The sequence below is a fragment of the Halichoerus grypus genome, chromosome 1, assembly GCF_964656455.1.
Source record: "Halichoerus grypus chromosome 1, mHalGry1.hap1.1, whole genome shotgun sequence".
Taxonomy (NCBI): domain Eukaryota; kingdom Metazoa; phylum Chordata; class Mammalia; order Carnivora; family Phocidae; genus Halichoerus; species Halichoerus grypus.
The window spans coordinates 129,025,861-129,045,897 of NC_135712.1; the positions used below are offsets into that span (position 1 = coordinate 129,025,861).

The window sequence follows — 20,037 nt, forward strand, 5'->3', positions numbered from 1 at the left end:
ATTAGCCTTGAGAAAGAAGAAATATTTTTTCCCCTTTATAAATCTCCCCCTTTTTAAGGGTCAAAGGGAACAGCTGATGCCCCTGCAAACTTGACGGGAATGACTGAAGGGTGTGCATTTTTTAATTAAACCTTGTTTCCTCAAAATGAGTAGGAGAGTGCTTCAATGCCCACACTTCTTTCAAGAGCTCTTCTCAAAGTCTGAGGGCGCCTGCTGGACTGTAGGCAGAACAACCCCTCAGGCAGGCCATGATGCCTTGGATGAGACTAAGGGTGGGGTTGGAGAAGAGCATCTCAGGAGTGTTTTGTAATTGGAATATGACAAAAAGCAGGCTCCTCTCCTCTGCATGGAGCTGATATGGTTAGCTAAAGAGAAAAGTAAGAGAAGCAAACAGCCTGAGGTCAAGGGTCTAATCTATCCCATGCAAGTATAAAATATTTTGCTTCCTCCAGAAAATTCATGGAAATATATTGCTATGACCTGTCAACTTTGGGTCCCGATTACTATTTCACATTGCAAAGTGTGTTAGAAGATACCCAGGTGGTCACAGATGATTTTCATTATCATCTGTTATATTATCCCTTCTGTTTATTTATAAGGAAAAAAATATATAAAATACTGAAAATGATCAACAAAGATTTGAATATTAGCTAATGATTCAGTCTCATAATGTGGCCAAACATGTAAGGTTAGCATTTTAGGCTGCTCTTTTTAATCCATATATAGTAGCTATATTTCCAGAAATGTAATTTACTGATAATGAAAATTTCTTTTAAAGCTCTGTGAGTCTGAACTTATAGGTGATATCATTCACTTCTTTGGATTTCATGACTACACATACTTATGATTCCCAAATCTTTATGTCCAACCTAGATTTTGGTTTTGGTCTCTAGATCCATATGTCCCATTATCCACTTGGGAATTTCCACTGAAATTTTCTCATGCCCCCAAATGAATCTAGCTCTTCCTCCTACATTCCGGTCTTAAACAATGGCACTTCCATCCATCCACAGAGCACTCCAAGCCAGGTGGGATGAGACTTCGTCCCTCACAAAGTCCCAGTGATTCCCTTCATAAGAACTCTAGAAACATTTACATCTTTTCATCTCCAGTGCCTCTACCATAATTCTGGTTACCACTTCCTCTCACTTGTAAATGTTAATTTGTTTTCCCATTCTACTCTTGCTCTCCTTCAGACTAACTGCTAACTTCCTCGTGCACAGATCCTTTTTGCCACTTGATCTAAGAGATTCTGGCACAACTCCAATATTTACAGTGTCCTTTTATCTCTAAATATGCCACTCTCTCTGCTTAGAAAGCTCTCTCCCTACTTTTTTACTTGTCCTTTGGATTTTGGCTTACAGGTCCCTTTTTTGGGATACCTTCTCTGATCCTGCAAGAAAGAGTTTGAACACTCTCTTACATGTTCTCATAGCATTTTAAGTTAACTCCATATGAACCACTTTCAGTGCATTGTAACAGCCTGTTTACACTCCTCTCCATTTAAAGAAGCCGGTCTTATTCTACATCCTATCTTCAGAACTGAGCACAGTGCTTGGCACAATTACTCACCCAACAAATAACCACTCATTATGTCCAAGGACTCTCCTAAGCACTTAGAATTAACACTGAATGCAACTGATATAGACTCCCTGTCCCCGTGGAGCTTATATTCATTCTAGTGGAGGAGACACACAATCAACATAATAAAAAATTAAATTATATACAATATATTAGAAGATAAGCTTTATGTAAAAAAAAAAAAAAAAAGGCGGAAAGAAAGGGCAGGATGACAAGGACTGAGAATGCTGTGGTAGAGGTCTGTAGCAGGTTGTAGTATAAATTGGGTTAGGATAGGCTTCACTAAGAAGATAAAACTTGAGTAAAGATTTGGAACAGTTAAGGGATTTACTCAAAGACTTGCTGGAGGACAGAGCGTTCCAGGCAGAGAAAATAGCCAGAACAAAGATCACAATGCACATATAACCCTGGTGTGTAGGGGCTGGCATTGCAGAATGGAGAGAAGAGAGTAGGAGATGAGGTCAGAGAGGAAATAGGACAGCGGACTAATCATGTAGGGCCTTGACGATCACCGTAAGTCAAGTGAGATTCAAATGAGTAGTAGTATCTTGTCACCTATTTTAAAAGGATCCAGGCCAGCGTGGTAAGAATAGAAAAAGTGGAACCATTTTGGATATACTTTGGAGGTGGGTTAGTACTATATGAAGGATTGTACCCTGGGTGTGAGAAAGAGGAGTCAAGGATAACTCCAGGTTTTTGTCCTGAGCAATTACAAGGATGAGAATTGTCATCAACTGAGATCAGGAGGCTGTGGGGAGAAAAGGGTTGGCTGGGAAAGGAGAGAGAGTCAGTTCAGTTCTGGACAGGTTAGGTTTGAGCTGTTTATTAGATATCCATACAGTACTATCAATTAGGCAGCTGGATCTGCAAATGGATCACATCTCTATAGAGATTGTGAGAGGTCTGGGCTGGAGATATAAATCCAGAAATTCTCAGCATGTAGGTAGTATCAAAGAACCAAAGGACTGGATATAGACAGGGGAAGCAAAAAGAACCAAGGACTGAGTCCTAGAGCCCTCCAATATTAAGAAGTTAGGGAGAAACTTTACAAAAGAAACTGAGAAGGAATAACTAGTAACACAGGGTGAAAACCAAAAAAGTGTGAAGTCCTAAAAGCCAAGTAAAAAAAGTTTAACAAAGAGAAAAGTATATAGAAACTAATCTAATGTTGCATGTTAATTATGTCTCAATTAAAAAAATTATAAAATAAAAAACAAATTTCAGTTCCAGTGAATTTGGTTACTTAATCCAACCATCAAAACAGCAAGTTACGAACCCTAACCCAGTTAATCAATTGAAGGAACCAGGTATTTGTGAATGAAGGCAGACTGGATTCACCTACAAAAGGATACTGTAATCAAATCAAATGACTCTCCCTCTTAACCCGACCTAAAGTGATCTGTACCTATTTATCCATGTAACAAATGTGCAGCATAAAGGAAAATATGGAGATTATTTGGGGAAATATTGGACACTTGCTATGACAGACTGCAGCCTTCACATCCCTAGTTACTCCCTTATTCCTATATATTTTAAATTCTATATTAAAACCCTTATTCCTATTAAAAAAAAAGAAAAAGGAATAATCAATTGTGCTAAATTCTGATTGGTCAGGTTCAATGAGAACTAAGAACTGACTCAATATTATGGAGATCACTGGTGATCTTGAGGACAGTGTAGCAGTATGGTGGGGGCAAAAATATGACTGGGGGGGCCTCAGGAGAGAATGAAAGAGGGGAAGAATTGGGCACAGCAGGACAGCCAACACTTGAGTAATTGTGCTGCAAAGGGGAAGAAAGAAATATCAGTAGTTGCAGGAATAGTTAGATTAATGGAAGATTTTTTTTAAGCTTTTATTTACTTAAGAGAGAGAGAGAAAGAAAGCATGAGCAGGAGGGGGAGGGGCAGAGGAGGAAGCAGACTCCCCACTGAGCAGGGAGCTCGATCCCAGGACACCGAGATCATGACCTGAACCAACGGCAGACGCTTAACCAACTGAGCCACCCAGGTGCCCCTTAACAGAAGATTTTTTAAGATGAGGAAAATAATGTTTATATACACATGGGAATAATCTAGGAAGAGTCCTACAAAAAGTCCTTGTTATAGGACACAGTGATGAATTGCTAAGTGACAGTCTCAAATAGGCATAAGGGGATAGGATCATGAATAGTGGGAAGATTAACTTTAGATAAGAACCTGGCTCTTAAGGGCCTTGATAAGTATTTGCTGACAGAACAAATTCTTTGAATACTAAGACGGACGGAAGGTGATAACACTAAACCAAAGTTAGTGAAATTCGGAAGTTCATCTGTTATATAGACTTTTCTTATTTTTCTTGCTCTTACTCCCTTTGCCACAAAGTACTATTCAGTATTAATTTCCGCTCTCCTCTTCGACCAATACAAAATATCCACATTTACTTCACTTCAAATACGGATTGAAAGATAAAAGCTTCTAGTAAAATATAGGTTAATGAAAGAAAATACAGAACTACTTACCATTTTCATCTACTGCAAGCACACTTGCTCCTTTCCCCAAAAGTTCCTGAACCACCATTGTCAGCCCATTTCGGGCAGCAACATGCAGAGGTCTGGGGGGAAAAATACTGCATTTATGTACACACAGAGAGGTACATGGCCCTGAGTGTACACACACACACACACACACACACACACACACACACTTCCTCTCTCTCTCTCAATCCTGGTTGTTGAAGGGCATTTTCGCTAAGTTGTGATGACCAAGAAATACAAAATTGAGGCACCCAGTCCTAACAGCAATACAGATGGGAATGGGGGACAACAAAATCAATGTGCAGAGTGAGCTGCCAAACCCCGCAATGTGCATAAACATAGCACTGTCCCCCCAGCAATCCACCTTTACCAACACCTTTTGTTTGTTTCAAACAAAGATAGTGAGTCTAAGACTCAATGTTTAAGAAGATTTTACTAACTAAACTGCATTCTTAAGTTGTTTTAAGAATGAGGTGGGCAAATACATATTATAGAATATACAATAAAACCCATTAATTCAATAGCACAAATTTTAATAGGCTTTGAAAATAACTTACAGGTTCTATGACTAATTTTTAGGACCCTCAGGAGATCTGACTGATACGTGAATAGGAACCAGTATTAAAAATATATAGATATTTTTTAAAACCAAGACTCAAAGTAGAATAGCCAATGGAAATTGGGAGAGAAAATCGGAGACTTCAATCTAAGATCTAAGCAGTCACTCGAAAGATGGCTGCTCACATTAAGAACTTGATTCTTTCTGAAATCTCTCTAGTTTACAGACACATGTCAAGCTTTTTACCTCATTTATTGCTGGGGTCAAATAACATTATTCCAGTTGATTTCCATAAAACATACAGAACAGTATTACTTTCCTATATAAAATTATGGGTTGGATCAAGAAAAAACACAGTATTTTCAATAATGAAGTTTCAGTACAAAACCTTTTTAAATAATAAGCCTTTTAATTGTAATGACTTTAGAAATGAGTTTTGGAAATTATAAAAATTATAAAAACTGTTCTTTACTTATTAACTGCTTCTGTGACTGAGACTGATTCCAATGGTCCCATGTTAGAAAAAGAACCTATTAATCATTTTTATAATTATAGGTCACAAGGTTTACACCAGACATGAAAATACTCACGTTTGCAAGGCTGCATTGGTTGCATTGATGAGGTTTCTATCTGTTATCTTTTCCAGTATTAACAAGGCACTAGTTTCATGACCCTAAAATTATGGCAAATAACTCTTAAAAACTTAGATATCATTAAAGATAAATATATAAACTCAATAAACCATAACTCTTGTCCATACAATATATACATCACCATATATATGCCATGAATTTCTTTTTGGCTAATAATGCCTCAAATATTGGTCCAAATATGTTGGTGGAATAGGTTAGGGGAGAAGACAGGAATATTTAAGACTGGAGAGATTAAAGGAAGACAATAATTACGTTTAGGCTAACACTCCAAAACTTACTTGGCCCACTGGAGACTTTCATATATCATGGTGCCTAAAAGGGCAGTATTTTTTTTCCCCCCTCAAGAAATCTGATGCCAGTGATCAGTAAAGAGGTTTGACCTCTAGCTCTGTTCACTTCGGTGAAGTAGGAAAGCTTCCCTAAGTTTGGGAAAAATGCCACTGTTGATATAAACAATGAAAACATATCCTTAAAATGTGTACCTACCTTGCTGCAAGCCAAATGGAGGGCGGTGTTTTTACTGTTATCTTGTAAAGTCAGATCTGCACTAGCACTGCTAACCAGCATCTCTGGGAGGAAAAATTGCATCAAGTCTTATATTTATGAACACATATCTTAGATTACTAATAAACTCACTGTACAGAAATAAAGATACAAAGCAACAATATCCCTCTAGTGAAAGTTTAAGAAAAATACTGTAACCTAAAATGTACATACTATATCATCACATTATCCTGTAAGTCACAGACACAATGGCAACTAACATTTATGCTGTGAGAGCTTACTAAATTTCAAATACTGCGTTAAGCACTCTGGATTCATACTCTCACAATAATCCTACACAGTAGGCACTGTTAATTTTCTCAACTTTAAAAATGAAAAAATTGAGTCATAAGGTCACTTAATTGGTAGATCTAGGACTCCTATGCAGTCCATCTAACTCCAGAGCCAGGGTCTTACCTGCTATCTTACACTGCCCTGTTATAGTAAGACTGTTTAATCATCAAGGGCAAATGAAAACATTGTGGCCCTAGATAAAAATGTGGGTTGAAAGTGGGTTAAAGGTTTTATTTATTTATTTATTTAAAAAAAAGATTTTATTTATTTATTTGACAGAGAGAGACACAGCGACAGAGGGAACACAGGCAGGGGGAGTGAGAGAGGGAGAAGCAGGCTTCCCACGGAGCAGGGAGCCCGATGTGGGGCTTGATCCCAGGATCCCGGGACCATGACCCGAGCCGAAGGCAGATGCTAACGACTGAGACACCCAGGTGCCCCGAAAGTGGGTTAAAGGTTTTAAATCTCAGGAGTGGGGAGTTAACTGTGGCAAATTTGACAGAGTCAGAAGGCTTGGGATCTTAGTTTTCCATAAGTTAAACACACATAAGCAATATAGCATTATAGCATTAGAATAATACAAGCCTTAACCAGTGTCTTTACCAACTGTATTTGTCTGTCCATTTTCTGCAGCCATCATGAGAGGTGTTTTCCCAGAAGAGTCTATAGAATTGACTTGAGCATTATGGCTGAGCAGCAGCTGTAAACACTCTATGTGGTCTGTGAAGGCGGCCGCATGGAGAGGGGTTCTGTAATACAAAGAAATGGGAAGACTTCACTAAATTTGTTTGTCATATACTCTAGAAAAAACTATTCCTGAATTTATGACAAGCAATTTTCAAAGGTTTACATAATTAGGCTATAAAATCACTGCCTGATACAAATAGGCTTAATGGAGCTTACTAATTTTTGCCAGACTAATTTGTATTTCTGATAATATAAAAGGCCCTTAAACTAGTATAACATAAAATTGCTAAAAAAAATTATATCACTAAGGAAATTTTAGAAGAAATAAATCCTGATCCAACATTGCCACCTAATACAACTGGTGGACTCTCCTCCAGCCTTTATTTATATTTAGAAAACTTTTAACTTTATTAACAATAATCTTTGGTAACAAACATACCTTTAAAAAAGGGGGGGAATCTTACATTTTACAAGTTCTAAAGAAGAAGACTGGCTAAAAATCACAACAACAAAGCCTTTTATGAGAATTATATAATTATATATAAATATTAATAATATTTACTATTATATATAAATATAAATATTACACAAAAATTTATAATGTATTATAAATATTAAGATTTTATAATAATTTGTACTTCCAAATATAAAAATCAACTTTTACTTAATAATGGGTTCTCTGTTAATTCTTCCACACCAGTCTAGTAGTTAAATTTTTTTTTCCTATTGCAAGTCAAGCTATTTTCCACAAGGTTGAATTCCTACCTTCCTTTTGAATCTGTGGCGTTCACGATGCTGGCACCTAAAGTATCAATTAACATTTCAGCAGCACCTTCGTTGTCATTTATCCTGTGTAACGTAACAAAGTGATCACTCTCACAGCAATGGTGTATTTCTTAAATAGTCAAACGAAATCTGATTCATCTGCCTTTACTTACACAGCACAATGCAAAGGACTGAAAGCATTTCCTTCCATTTTCTGGAAAACTTCCTGTTCTAAAAGAAGTTCTACACATGTCTCATGACCTAAATAAGTAAATGAGAATCAGATATTAAAATCCAAAAAAGATAATGAAGTGCCCAAATACACCCACATATGCCTAACACAAATAAGAAAAAACTTTACGTGGATTAAAAGTAACTGAGTTCACTGAATGCATTAAACATCATATTTTTAGGAGTTTTAAAATCCAAAGTACAATCTCAAGACCTGAAATTCAGAAGCTTCTTGTAATTTTATAGCAGTTTATTACTGACACAACAAATATTTGTTTTGTGGGGAAAAAATTTACTATTGTTAATCTTTTTCATGATGACCGGTTAGAGATATTCAGTCATTTTTAAAAAAGTCTTATTTATATAGCATAATATAACTTTAAAATTAATACATATTTATATAGCATCAAAAATGTAAATATTTTCTGATTTTAGTAATGAGCTAATGATAAAATCTCAAATACTACAGTAGTGTCTAGAAGGAAAAAGTACATGTCCCTGTCCCCACCACCATCTCCAGTTCCACTTTCTAGACTGTAACCACTATTACCTTAATAGTTCCAGGAAATTTCTAGGCTTATACAACTGCATGCACATAAACATGTACTACTTCCTTTTAAAATTTTTATGCAAATTTTTAATTCTGCAACTTGCTTTTCACTTTAATAAACTGCATACATCCTTCCATAAGAGCATATATAGAAATCTTATTCTTGAATCTTTGGAAAAACTTCACAGCATTAAAGTGTATTATAAATGATTTTAATTTCTAATTATGTATTTTGAGGTGACTGCTAGTTTGCTTCTGTTATATTACCAAACATGCTGTAATGAAATATTCCAGTACTTTATTTAAAACATTTTTTTTAGATTTTATTTATTTTTGTGCACCTGCGCGAGTGACGGGGAGAACCAGGGGGAAAGGCAGACTCCCTGCTCTGAGCCTGCTGGGATCATGACCTGAGCTGAAGGCAGACACTTAACCCACTGAGCCACCCAAGCGCTCTCCGGTACTTTTTTTTTTTTTAAAACAAGTATTTTTGTAGGATAATTTCCTAGAAATGATATTGCTGGGTTGAAGGACAAGTATAGATTACTGATAGGTATCAGGCCCACAGTTTTTATTTATTTATTTTTAAAGATTTTATTTATTTGAGAGAGAGTGCGCACATGTGCGCATGTGAGTGGGGGGAGGAGTAGAGGGAGAGGGGGAGCGAGAATCTCAAGCAGACTCTGGACTAAGTGCAGAGCCAGACACTGGGCCAATCCCACAGCCCAGAGACCATGACCTGAGTCGAAATCAAGAGTCGCTCAATGGACTGAGCCAGTCAGGTTCCCAGGCCCACAGTTTTTGAAGACAGGGAAAAACCCAAACCTCAGATTTTCTTTACCTAACTTTCAAAGCCAGGATTTTAGTTAAAATACCCCAATTGCTATATTAATTGCTGCAAATGAAATGCTACATCATTTATTTCATTAGTCATTTGGAACCTGCTTTAGGAATAAATTAGATTCTTACACAGGTTCTTTATTTCTATGGCTTAATATTTGGCTAACAAAGTGATGCTGGGCTTATTTTCTTTTTAATTACTCTAACATTCGCAAATAATAGCTCAACTTAATCTTTATCCTATAATTGTTTTTACCAGGAAAAGACAGTAAGTTTTAGGAAACCTATAATTGTTTCATCTTATGTTAGTTATTTTCTCTAATCCAGTGGTTCCCAACTGGAGCAATTTTGCCTTTCAGGAGACATTTAGCCATGTCTGGAGAAATTTTTGCTCATCACAACTGGGCATGGGATAGGAGGGTGCTACTCTCATTCAGCAGGTAGACGCTAGGGAAGCTGCTAAACACCTTCAATCCACACGGCAGTCCCTCACAACAAAGAAGTTTTGCCAAAATGGCAATAGTGCTGAGGTTGAGAAGCCTTGCTTTAATCTTCTCTCTCCAAATGTCAACTCATTACCAAGAAATAGCCATGGAAAGTTGTCCAGTATAGATTTAAGAGTTTCCTATCTTCCTAGAATAGTAGTTCTCAAGGTGTGGGTCTGGGGAACCTTGGGGTGCTACTGCAAACTAGTCTTCTCTTAAACTAGCCAGTAAAGAAATCTGCCACCCTTCTCACTAAAATTGTTTTTTGTTTTGAAAAGAAGTTATTTTTTATAAAAACATTATTTATATTAATACTTAATGGATTTATTATTTTAAAGTAAATTAATAAATATCCTTAAATTTCTCAGTTCTCATTTCCAATATAGTAAATATTGACAGCTCTAACTCCCAGATCTTGAGACTGAAAGATTTGAGAACTACTGAGCAGACTGCATACTGCAAAAAGAGAGTTCTGGGCTACTGATTACCTCTAGCAATCATATGAAGCTGAAAACTCATCACTTTGCATCCTAGTTTATGAAAGGATGATACAAACAGGGTCTCTTCATGTTTCAGAGGGATATTCTGAGAACACTTAAGAGCTTCAAAAAAATTTTATCCATTTTTAAAAGAAACAAAGGGATAATGTAAGTACTCTTAAGTTCTGTGATTGAATGATTACACAAACTGAAAATCTGTGGACTTTAAAATGTAGTATGTATAACCAGTTCTTTTCTAACACTTTGTCATCATTTCATTTTAATTTTGAAAGAAAGGTTGTTTTCTGGTTTGTTAGAGTGCTTCCAATTTTGTTTTTAGCCATACAATAATTTACTAGTGGAAGTAAAATCATTTTACATATTCTACTCTCAGAATGCCAAATTATAAAATAGACTTTCGACTATAAATACGGTATTAATTTTAGACTGCTTGTATAGTCTCATTGCATATAGCCAACACACATCTAATTCCTTTCAGCTCAATTCAGAACCTGCACAAATTTGCTACAGTCTGGAAATTAGACACATCTGCTATGATCTTTAAATGGTAACCAGGCATGTAGTTCATGCAAAATTTTGTCTGTTTTGTCTCTCGTACACAACATGCTTAGAAAATCTAAATTTAGCAGTAACAGAGTAGGAATTCACTTTAGGGAAACAGTGTTCTCCATAAAGACCTGATAAGAAATGTTATAACAGATAGCAACTCTCCAAAGGGCAGTTAAAACAGCAGTTTATTCACAACTGAATGTTCTGCCTGAGGAAAGATAGCTTACTGTGTGATTTTTTCCAATGGTTAATTCTCACTGATATATTAAAAAAAAAAAAAAATCAAGCAATAAAAGTCTGCTTCAAAACAGTTTCATTTCTTGGGGTGCCTGGGTGGCTCAGTCAGTTAAGCATCCAACTCTTGATTTCGGCTCAGGTCATGATCTCAGGGTTGTGAGATGGAGCCCCACAATGGCTCTGTGATGGGTGTGTGGAGCCTGCTTAAGATTCTCTCTCTCCCTCTGCTCTTCCCTACCCCTCTCTAAAAACAAAAACAAAGAAACCCAAAAAAACCTAGTTTCATTTCTTAAATAAAACTCACATCTGTAGGCGTTTCCCTACAATATTAGATGGTTTTGGTTTTCGCTGTACTTGTAAAATGTCAGGTTACATTATAAAAACAAATAAAATTCCAATGGCAAAATATAGTTATCTTTTTAAATTCAGGACTAATCTTTGGCCATTTCACTATATTCATTAAATACCAACTTTACTGAGTAGAAAAGAAAAAAAAAAAGAAGTTGAAATCCAAAGGTTTTAATCTTCAAAACTGTTCTGGCTTAGGATCTGAGGTAGTAAAAATGAAACGGACTAAACTAAGCTTGTGAATTAGCAATACATTTAACTATTCAAGTTTTGATGGTACCATCAAAATGGTACTCAGAGATGACGGATGCCCAATAGTAATCACAGAACAATCCTCAAGAAGAGACCAAAACTTTCTCCTAGCAAAAGATTAGAACTGTCAATTCTGGCACAAGAATTAATAAGAAAATTGAAATACTGCATCTAGAAAATACTTACAAAAACACTTAAACTATAATTTTGCAAGATTCAGGTTTCTCCCCTTTCACTGTAACTCAAGATTATCTGTCAACATGGCTCCAGTAAAAGAACCATGAAGCAACACATTACAGAAAGGCAGAAACCTCAACTCTCTGGTAAGGTAGTCAGCTGGATTTTAGAACAGATACTGATTTTTTTTAAGCAAGTCAATATTTTTATCAAGAGGCAATTTATATTTTCTTAGTATTTTGAGGGAAAGTTATTAGAATTGTGAACTAGTTTTTCAGGTATGCTCTCACAACTAACAGTAATCTAAATGCTACAATGAAATTCAAAACAAATTAAAAACCCCCTCACATCCCTGGCTAAAGCCCCAAGCCCAAACTTTTGACAGAGTTGATGTTTACAATGTACATAATGTACCCTAGCATTTTCTAACATGATCAAATCTGTGGCCCTACACAAGGAAAAAATCATTATCTCTCAACATGCCTTATCAGTTAAATTATCTTAATTAGTGACATTTCATAAGCCAAACTCTACTTTGAACATATATACCTTAAACACAGCTTTATACTTCTCTGAGTCACAGTTAGTGAGCTGACTGGCCGTGAGCTTCTAGGAAGCCAAAGGTCAGTATGTTCTTTTTTTTTTTTTTTAAGATTTTATTTATTTATTTGACAGAGAGAGACACAGCGAGAGAGGGAACACAAGCAGAGGGAGTGGGAGAGGGAGAAGCAGGCTTCTCGCGGAGCAGGGAGCCCGATGTTCTAATCATGCAGCAAAGTTAACTTAACCATAAAAGTTTCTAAGTTTCTAGTTCTGTGATCTGCTAAGATTTTATTCCCTTAAAATGTTAAGCATACATGTTACTGTTGATAGAAGGATCTATCTTGCAATGTGCTCAGAAAACATACACAGATTTCAGTTTAGAATGTGATACATTTTCATTTTTTGCTACCTTTTTTCCCTAATAGAAGTACGCTTAGAAAGTAAAAGAACATAATCAAACTACATACTATATAAAAGACATTGTAAATATTATAAAAGTATGTTAAAAATGCAAAATAGCTGTTGAAGCAAAGATCTAAGAAAAATTTCAAACTTAATGATAGTTTATTTCAAAAGATCTTTGACAAACTAGTGCCTTGGCTTTACCATGACAAGTGATAGGAGTAAGCTTACAACTACGTAGTACAGCATTTTTATACTTCCTACTGATCTTATAGTTGCCTATTAAATATTCATGAATATCAGAATGTGTTACAGTTTGTTGTCTCTGCTTGGTACATTAACAGGCATTTAATGTAGATTTGTATCTGTATACTCAACCGTTGTAGCAGGCCCAGTGAAGTGCTGTATATCCATGATTGTCTGCTATGGCTGGATTTGCATCCACAGATGCTGCTGACTGCAAAAGGGCTCCAAGAACACCAATGTGTCCACAGGCAGCTGACAAGTGTATAGGTGTCCGGCCCCTGCTATCTCGAAATAAGCACTTAGCACCATGTTGAAGTAATGCATCTACACATTCTTCGTGGCCTGTAACTGCCTGAAAGAAAAAGTATTTGCAGGTAGTTGAATATATTATTTTGGGTACTATATGCCAATTTAAAAATTTTTAAAAGTCTGTATTCCCCATAATTGTCCATCAATCAAAGCATTTATCATTTTTTGAGTAATTCAGTATTTTTATTGGAACTGGCTTAAAAATTCATGTACAGCAGTAACTTTGTCAAAACACAATTATCATGAAAAACAGGAATAAAGGAACTTATAAATCAGTGAAAACAATGAAGGCAAAAAAGGTGAATGGTTGCAAAGGTGAAAAAGACAAAAATGTGTAAGAAAATAGTTATAATAATGAGAAAAAGTAAATGGGACATTAATTCTACTCAAGGTCTTGGGGTTTTAAAATTTTGTTCCAACACTGTTTCCTAGCTTAAATTGTGTGTGTTTTTTTTAAGATTTTATTTATTTATTTGACAGAGAGAGATACAGTGAGAGCGGGAACATAAGCAGGGGGAGTGGGAAAGGGAGAAGCAGGCTTCCCGCTGAGCAGGGAGCCCGATGCGGGGCTCGATCCCAGGACTCCGGGATCAAGACCTGAGCCAAAGGCAGACGCTCGGTTGTTGAGCCACCCAGGTGCCCCGATTAAGTTGTGTTTTGTAGTTGTTTAAAATTAGCATTCAAAAACTATTTGGTAAAAATTTGATGAAGAAAAATAAACATAGCCTAGTTCAGTCTTAGGCAAAATAAGATCCTAAGAAATTTTTTATTAAAGGCAATGGGGATATTTTTGCTTACCCCTCTATGCAATGCTGTCCTTCCCCATTTATCTTTGGCATCTACATTTGCTCCTTTGTTCAGCAGTGAGTAAACACAGTCCGTGTGCCCGTTGAGAACAGACAGCATCAGAGGAGTCCTGAGCAACAACAGGAATAGGTTCATTGTTACCACCTAAGACTCCACTCCATGAAAAACAGTGTGCTGGCCTGTTTTCTAAACATGCCTTTTTGTGATGCAACTTTAAAGTATACTTAAATGAGAAAACTATACTTGATGTTATCCAGTTAACATACTATGACAGACTTACTAAAATAAGGGCAGAAGTATGAAGATTAACACACATCTTAAAAATAATTTAAAAATTATTAAAACTTACTGTCCATTTCCATCTTGAATGTCTACTGCATTCTGCGGTTCTGCATTTCCTATTAGTAGCCGCAAGCACTCTGAATGACCGTTTGTTGCTGTAAAGTGATATTTTAAAATTTCAGTAATTACAATGGTAAAATAGAAAATTTCCATCTTAGGGCACATTTTCTAGATGTTTAACTGTGGGATAGTGTCAATGAATTTAATAGTCAAAGAAAAAATATAGATACAAAGGTTTCTACTGCCTTTGTTGGTGAAACTGAATAGATATAAATCCGTCATGGTAAATTATGGCCATAGCCATCCCTCACCATCTGCCCTGCTAATAGAATGCTCATTTTATTTGGCGCTCTGGTGGTGGGAGTGTGATTAAGGGAAGGCACCCTGCCTTCAGCCAAGGGATGAAATCATGATTAGATCAAGTCCATCACAACTCTGTTCTTTGCCAATGACTGGTTTCAAGATGAGTGCTGGTCTAGTCTGACCACTGAGATGCTAATAAGTCTGAGGGCTTCTGGGAAATATTTTTATCCCTGATAACAACAAGTCCTTCTTCTTTTCCTTATTTTTGATGTGAATCCTGTAAAGAAGCAGTAGCCATTCTGTGCCATGACTGCGAAGGCAAGAGAATAGAGAGCTCTGACACCACTGCTGAATCAATCAGTCCCAGAGCTGACTCTACCTCTGAACATTTTATGTGAGAGGGTAAACACTCGTCACTTAAGCCACCTTTTAGCTGGGTACTATGAAAGAATTCCAACTGATACATATATAATAAAAGAAGAAATGATCTATCTAAAGACTGCATTTATATGTCCGAACACATAATATGTGCAATGGTATAAAACAGAAGTAGCCTAAAGAAAACAGTAAGTTTTTTTTTTAAGGTTTTATTTATTTATTTGAGAGAACAGAGAGAGACAGAGATAGTGAGAGATAGCATGAGTGCGTAGGAGAGGGAGAAGCAGGGTCCCCGCTGAGCAGGGAGCCTGATGTGGGGCTTGATCCTAGGACCCTGGGATCATTACCTGAGCCGAAGGCAGATGCTCAACCGACTGAGCCACCTACGCGCCCCAAAACAGTAAACTTTTAAGGTAAGTTAAATCCTCTGCAAAATTCAGGACCTTCCCATAATACAATAAAATTTGAAGTTTAAAGTAATATATAACTGACATAATGATGCAAAAAGGAGTATCTATCACTGTTTTTCCTAATTAAAAGACAAATTAATAAAAGCAAGCTAGGTGCCCTAATATTCTACAGTACCTTCTAACAACTATATTAAATTCTAATAGTTATTAATTAAGACTTATGGTACAAGATCATTCCATATCTATATGCTATACTCTGCCAGCAACTCTCATTGTAATCATTAACAGCTGTCATTGAAGCATCTCACTTGGGGATGCATCAAGGAAATTGTTTGGCCTGCCACTTATTTAATGGACTCACTTGCACTCAGTACACAGTAGCTCCTGAAGAGTTTTGTGTTTTGTAAGTTCAGTACCTAAAACATCAAGCATAACATCACTGGGGGGGAAACTGGTTCCCTCTTGGAAAAAAAATCACAATGTCTTCTTCATGACTTATGAATAAGGTGCTAACAATCTCCACATTTGAAAGGCATCTATAGAACCAGGTTTGCATTTATTAAATAGGTAGGCACCAATAATAACCTGCAGCTTTTTCAGTGGATAGGATGTATAGACTATCTGACATTGGTTAGCCACTTCTGAGGGACTGGCTAGTGTCTTGGTTCAATATTTATCAATTAAGAGTGCAAACCACTCCATGAAAGCTTTAAATCAGCTCTGCAAATGATCTGTGCTTACAACACAATTTTTCAAGTTGCAAAATGGTATATAAATTTCATTTTTTTTTTTCAGAGTAATATAATAGAAAAGGACGGCACTTTGACTTCTTAATTATTACCATATAGCAGTTTATATATACACATTTATTAGGAATTTTAACCCATTTATAAATTTTTCTGTTTTTGAGCCCTGCTTGAATATCTGACAGTTTCTGAAAGGCTGCTTTGGAGCAACAGTGGGTGTTTAACCTAGAGTCTTCAAAAATGCAAGTTTCCTAAAGGACTAGAAGTAAAGTCCAAGACCCATGTTAAAATGTGTCCTTAAAAATCACTCTATAAAAACAGACTAACTGAAATGAATCTAATCATATAAAGGAGGCCTACTGGGGGTGAAAAAAAAATACTTGGCTAGGATTTCTTCCAGTGTACCAGTCTTAGCTATTTAAAACGAATACAGGGGCGCCTAGGTGGCGCAGTCGTTAAGTGTCTGCGTTTGGCTCAGGTAAAGATCCCAGCGTCCTGGGATCGAGCTCTGCATCAGGTTCCCTGCTCAGCGGGAAGCCTGCTTCTCCCTCTCCCACACTCCCTGCTTGTGTTCCCTCTCTTGCTGTCTCTGTCAAATAAATAAATAAATAAATAAAATCTTCAAAAAAAAAAAAAAAAAAATGAATACTGACTTGTAGTAATTCCTATAGAGAGTTGTAAATCTACATGTGCTAGGAATACACAGCAGTACCAAGTCATACAATGACATGGTTACATAATTTTGAATTTTCACATATTTGCAACATCACAAAATCACACCATGGAGTAGATCTTGCATAAAGTAGGTGCTCTATAACTCCTGTCTGAATATATGTTTAATTTAAAGCAGCACCCTAGTACAATAAGCCAAAATGTTCACTAACTGTAAGATGAAAGCGCGTACCAATCCAAAATAACTTCCATCAAAAAGAAGTAAAAAATATTGCATTGTTTTGTTGATGAAGTACTTCAGAAGTTAGACTACTACATAAATCCAATTTCTAAGGTAGATAATGTTTTAAAGCAATCATAATCTTGCTGTTGGCTTTTCCTTGAAAGAAGAATTCGACCTTTTATTTTTTTAAGATTTTATTTATTTACTTGAGAGCGAGTGCACGTGCATGAAAGGAGGGAGGAGCAAAGGAAGAGGGACAAGCCGACTCCACGCAGGGCACAGAGCCTGCCATAGGGCTCGATTCCAGGACCCTGAGATCATGATCTGAGCCAAAAATCAAGAGTCAACCGCTTAACTGAGCCATCCAGGCACGCCTCGTTCAACTGTTTAAAGTCAACATTATTAAAATAATTACCAGGAGTACAACACACAAAAAATTGGAAAAGAAAAGAATATTAGACAAAGTGGTAACTAAAATCATGCATAATTTTTTACATACCTGCAGCATGTATAGGTGTTCTCTTCAAAATGTAGTCTTTTACTAAAATTGAGGCTCCCTGATTAATGAGTACATCCACACATTCAACATGGCCCTTAAATGCTGCAAGATCTAAGGGTGTTCTTCCACTACTATTTCTCACATCAAGATCTAACAAAGACTGTACCAACACTTCTAGTGCTTGATGGTGACCATGATAGGCCTAGGAATAAATAAAAATATAAATTAAAAAAGTACATATTTAGACTGACTTCTCAGATACCTTAGAAAACATAAAGGAAGTAATAAAACTTGTCTTTGCATTATTATTATATTTGAGATAATCTAAAACTTGCATGTTAAGAGTTCAGAAAAGTTAAGTATAAATTTTTCTAATAACTAAATAGTAGGCTACGGTGTTAGATAATGGGTATTCTGCAGAGAATAAATGTTCAAATGACAGGTGATTTTATCACTAGCATACAATGGTCTGGTTCCTGGCATTCAATGAATGTGTAACATAGATTCAGTTAAAGTTTCATTCTAAGTCTATGACTGCAGAGCCTGTGCTATTAATTACAGTTCAGTGCTCTGCTTAACTCCCTGATAAAATTTTACCATACTTAAATTATAGAGATAGCCAGCAACTAAAGTTAATTAGTTTTTGAGTCTTCTGATTTCTCAAACTGAAATGACTATCTTCACTTCATAACATGCTGTATCTAAAAAATTAACATTTCTTTTAGCACAAAAATACTTAACACTGAGCCCGGCCTGAATAACTGCCATGTGCCAGGTACTAGCTATACAATAGAGGACGAAAGTGTAAAGGTTTGTCAGACTGAAGTCCCCTTCTTTACCACAGTCTGATGAAGAGGCTTTCCACGTAATTCATATCAAAAACCAACATGTCAACTGAACATCTATTATTCTCGTTGGACTAGATGCTGAGCAAGACATAAAGCAATTAACAAGACCCAGTTGTGGCACACAAGGAATGTTCTCTCTAGTTCACTCATATTACCATTTTGTAGCTAAAGGACTTTCATACATCATTACTGATACCATTCAGAACTACAGCTTAGCAGTTTGTTACCACATGTGAAGGTTTCACTGGGAATTGAAAAATGTAAGTCTACCAGACTTGAGCTAAATCTGAAAAAAAAGATACATAGCTAGAAGAAGACCCCACACTGCAGCAAAGGGCTGTAAAGTTATTTCTTGCAGAAAATGTCAGAAAGTACCAGGAAGACGTAAAGTTGCTCTGGGCCTTACTGATCTCTTTGATGTTTCTGACTACCTAGAGATTCTCAACTACCTCAAAGATTAAAGTAACTGGAGATTAAGGAACTCTACTGTCCTAGGGTCATATTTAATCTTGTTCCTCAATACTGGGTCAATGAAATTATGCTACTAGCAGAAAGAACTTTAAGAAACACAACGTATGCAGAAGATAGTATATAACAACAAGAAGAGACAAAATAAGGATGACAAGAAGCCATGATGATTTGCCAGAGAGGTGTTCCCCTCATGATGTCCCTGTATAAGGCGCAGACAAGGAATTTGTACACGTACTATGTGCAAAGACAAGAACCAAGACCTCAAGCTGGTGTGTTTTCATAGCATCAAGGTGTCCCGGATTGGGAGAGTTTGGAAGGGAAAAAAAAAATCACTTCAAGTTAATTTTTGAAAACCTCCTAGGAACAGATATAAAATGTGAAAAGTGGTGGTATAATCACAGTTCACTGAGCCTAATTACTAAATTAAAAATTGTTTCCATTTCAGCTTAAAAACACTATTCAGCACAGCCATGTTCATATATAGCACCACTATACATAATAGCCATGAAGTAAAAAAACTAGTAAAAAAAAAAAAAAAAGTTTTTGAGCTAACGTATTCAAAAACTTGGCAAAGTGCTTCGTCTGGCACCTAGTAAGTGCTTAGGAAATGGCAGTGCTAGTGTAAGAATAATGGTGATGACGTAAGAAGAACTGCCTAGTCATCTGCTCAGACTTCATTTCTTGCCACCAACAGTAAAATAGCTATTTTCTCCATGCTCGTTTTGCCCTTTCAGGTGACTTATTTACTCTGCAAGTCTGGGAGAACATATAGTATTTCCAGAGACCCAAAGGGCAAGGAAGCAGGAAGATGCAGCATACCTCCTCAGTTATTCAGAAAATGGTAGGAAGTACTAGCAGGGAGAAAGGTGCAGAAAATTCAATGCAGATGCGTCAGTGTTAGAAAATATGCAAGGAGAAAATTATTAAAAAAATAATAGCAAAAAAACCCAAAAAACAAAAAACAAAAAACAAACAAACAAAATAATAGCATACATAAGAAGAAACAAAGGGATCAGTGAACTTGTAGTGATCCTCATTAACTTAAGTATATACTCTTATAAACATTTTACTATA

At 36.3% G+C, this 20,037-nt stretch overlaps 1 protein-coding gene across 7 annotated transcripts in view; it reads right to left on the reverse strand.

Moving 5' to 3' along the window:
* ANKRD28 (ankyrin repeat domain 28) overlaps positions 1-20,037 on the reverse strand; it is a 204,688-nt gene that overhangs the window by 3,693 nt on the left and 180,958 nt on the right. For all 7 annotated transcript variants that reach the window (XM_078071971.1, XM_078071960.1, XM_078071978.1 and 4 more), the window contains 10 exons: positions 17,645-17,846; positions 14,421-14,508; positions 14,063-14,180; positions 13,088-13,307; positions 7,769-7,856; positions 7,596-7,679; positions 6,747-6,892; positions 5,793-5,875; positions 5,244-5,326; positions 4,080-4,171 (listed from right to left, as the gene is read on the reverse strand). In XM_078071971.1, the coding sequence (XP_077928097.1) occupies positions 4,080-4,171; positions 5,244-5,326; positions 5,793-5,875; positions 6,747-6,892; positions 7,596-7,679; positions 7,769-7,856; positions 13,088-13,307; positions 14,063-14,180; positions 14,421-14,508; positions 17,645-17,846 (1,204 nt within the window). The remainder of the gene's footprint in view (positions 1-4,079; positions 4,172-5,243; positions 5,327-5,792; positions 5,876-6,746; positions 6,893-7,595; positions 7,680-7,768; positions 7,857-13,087; positions 13,308-14,062; positions 14,181-14,420; positions 14,509-17,644; positions 17,847-20,037) is intronic.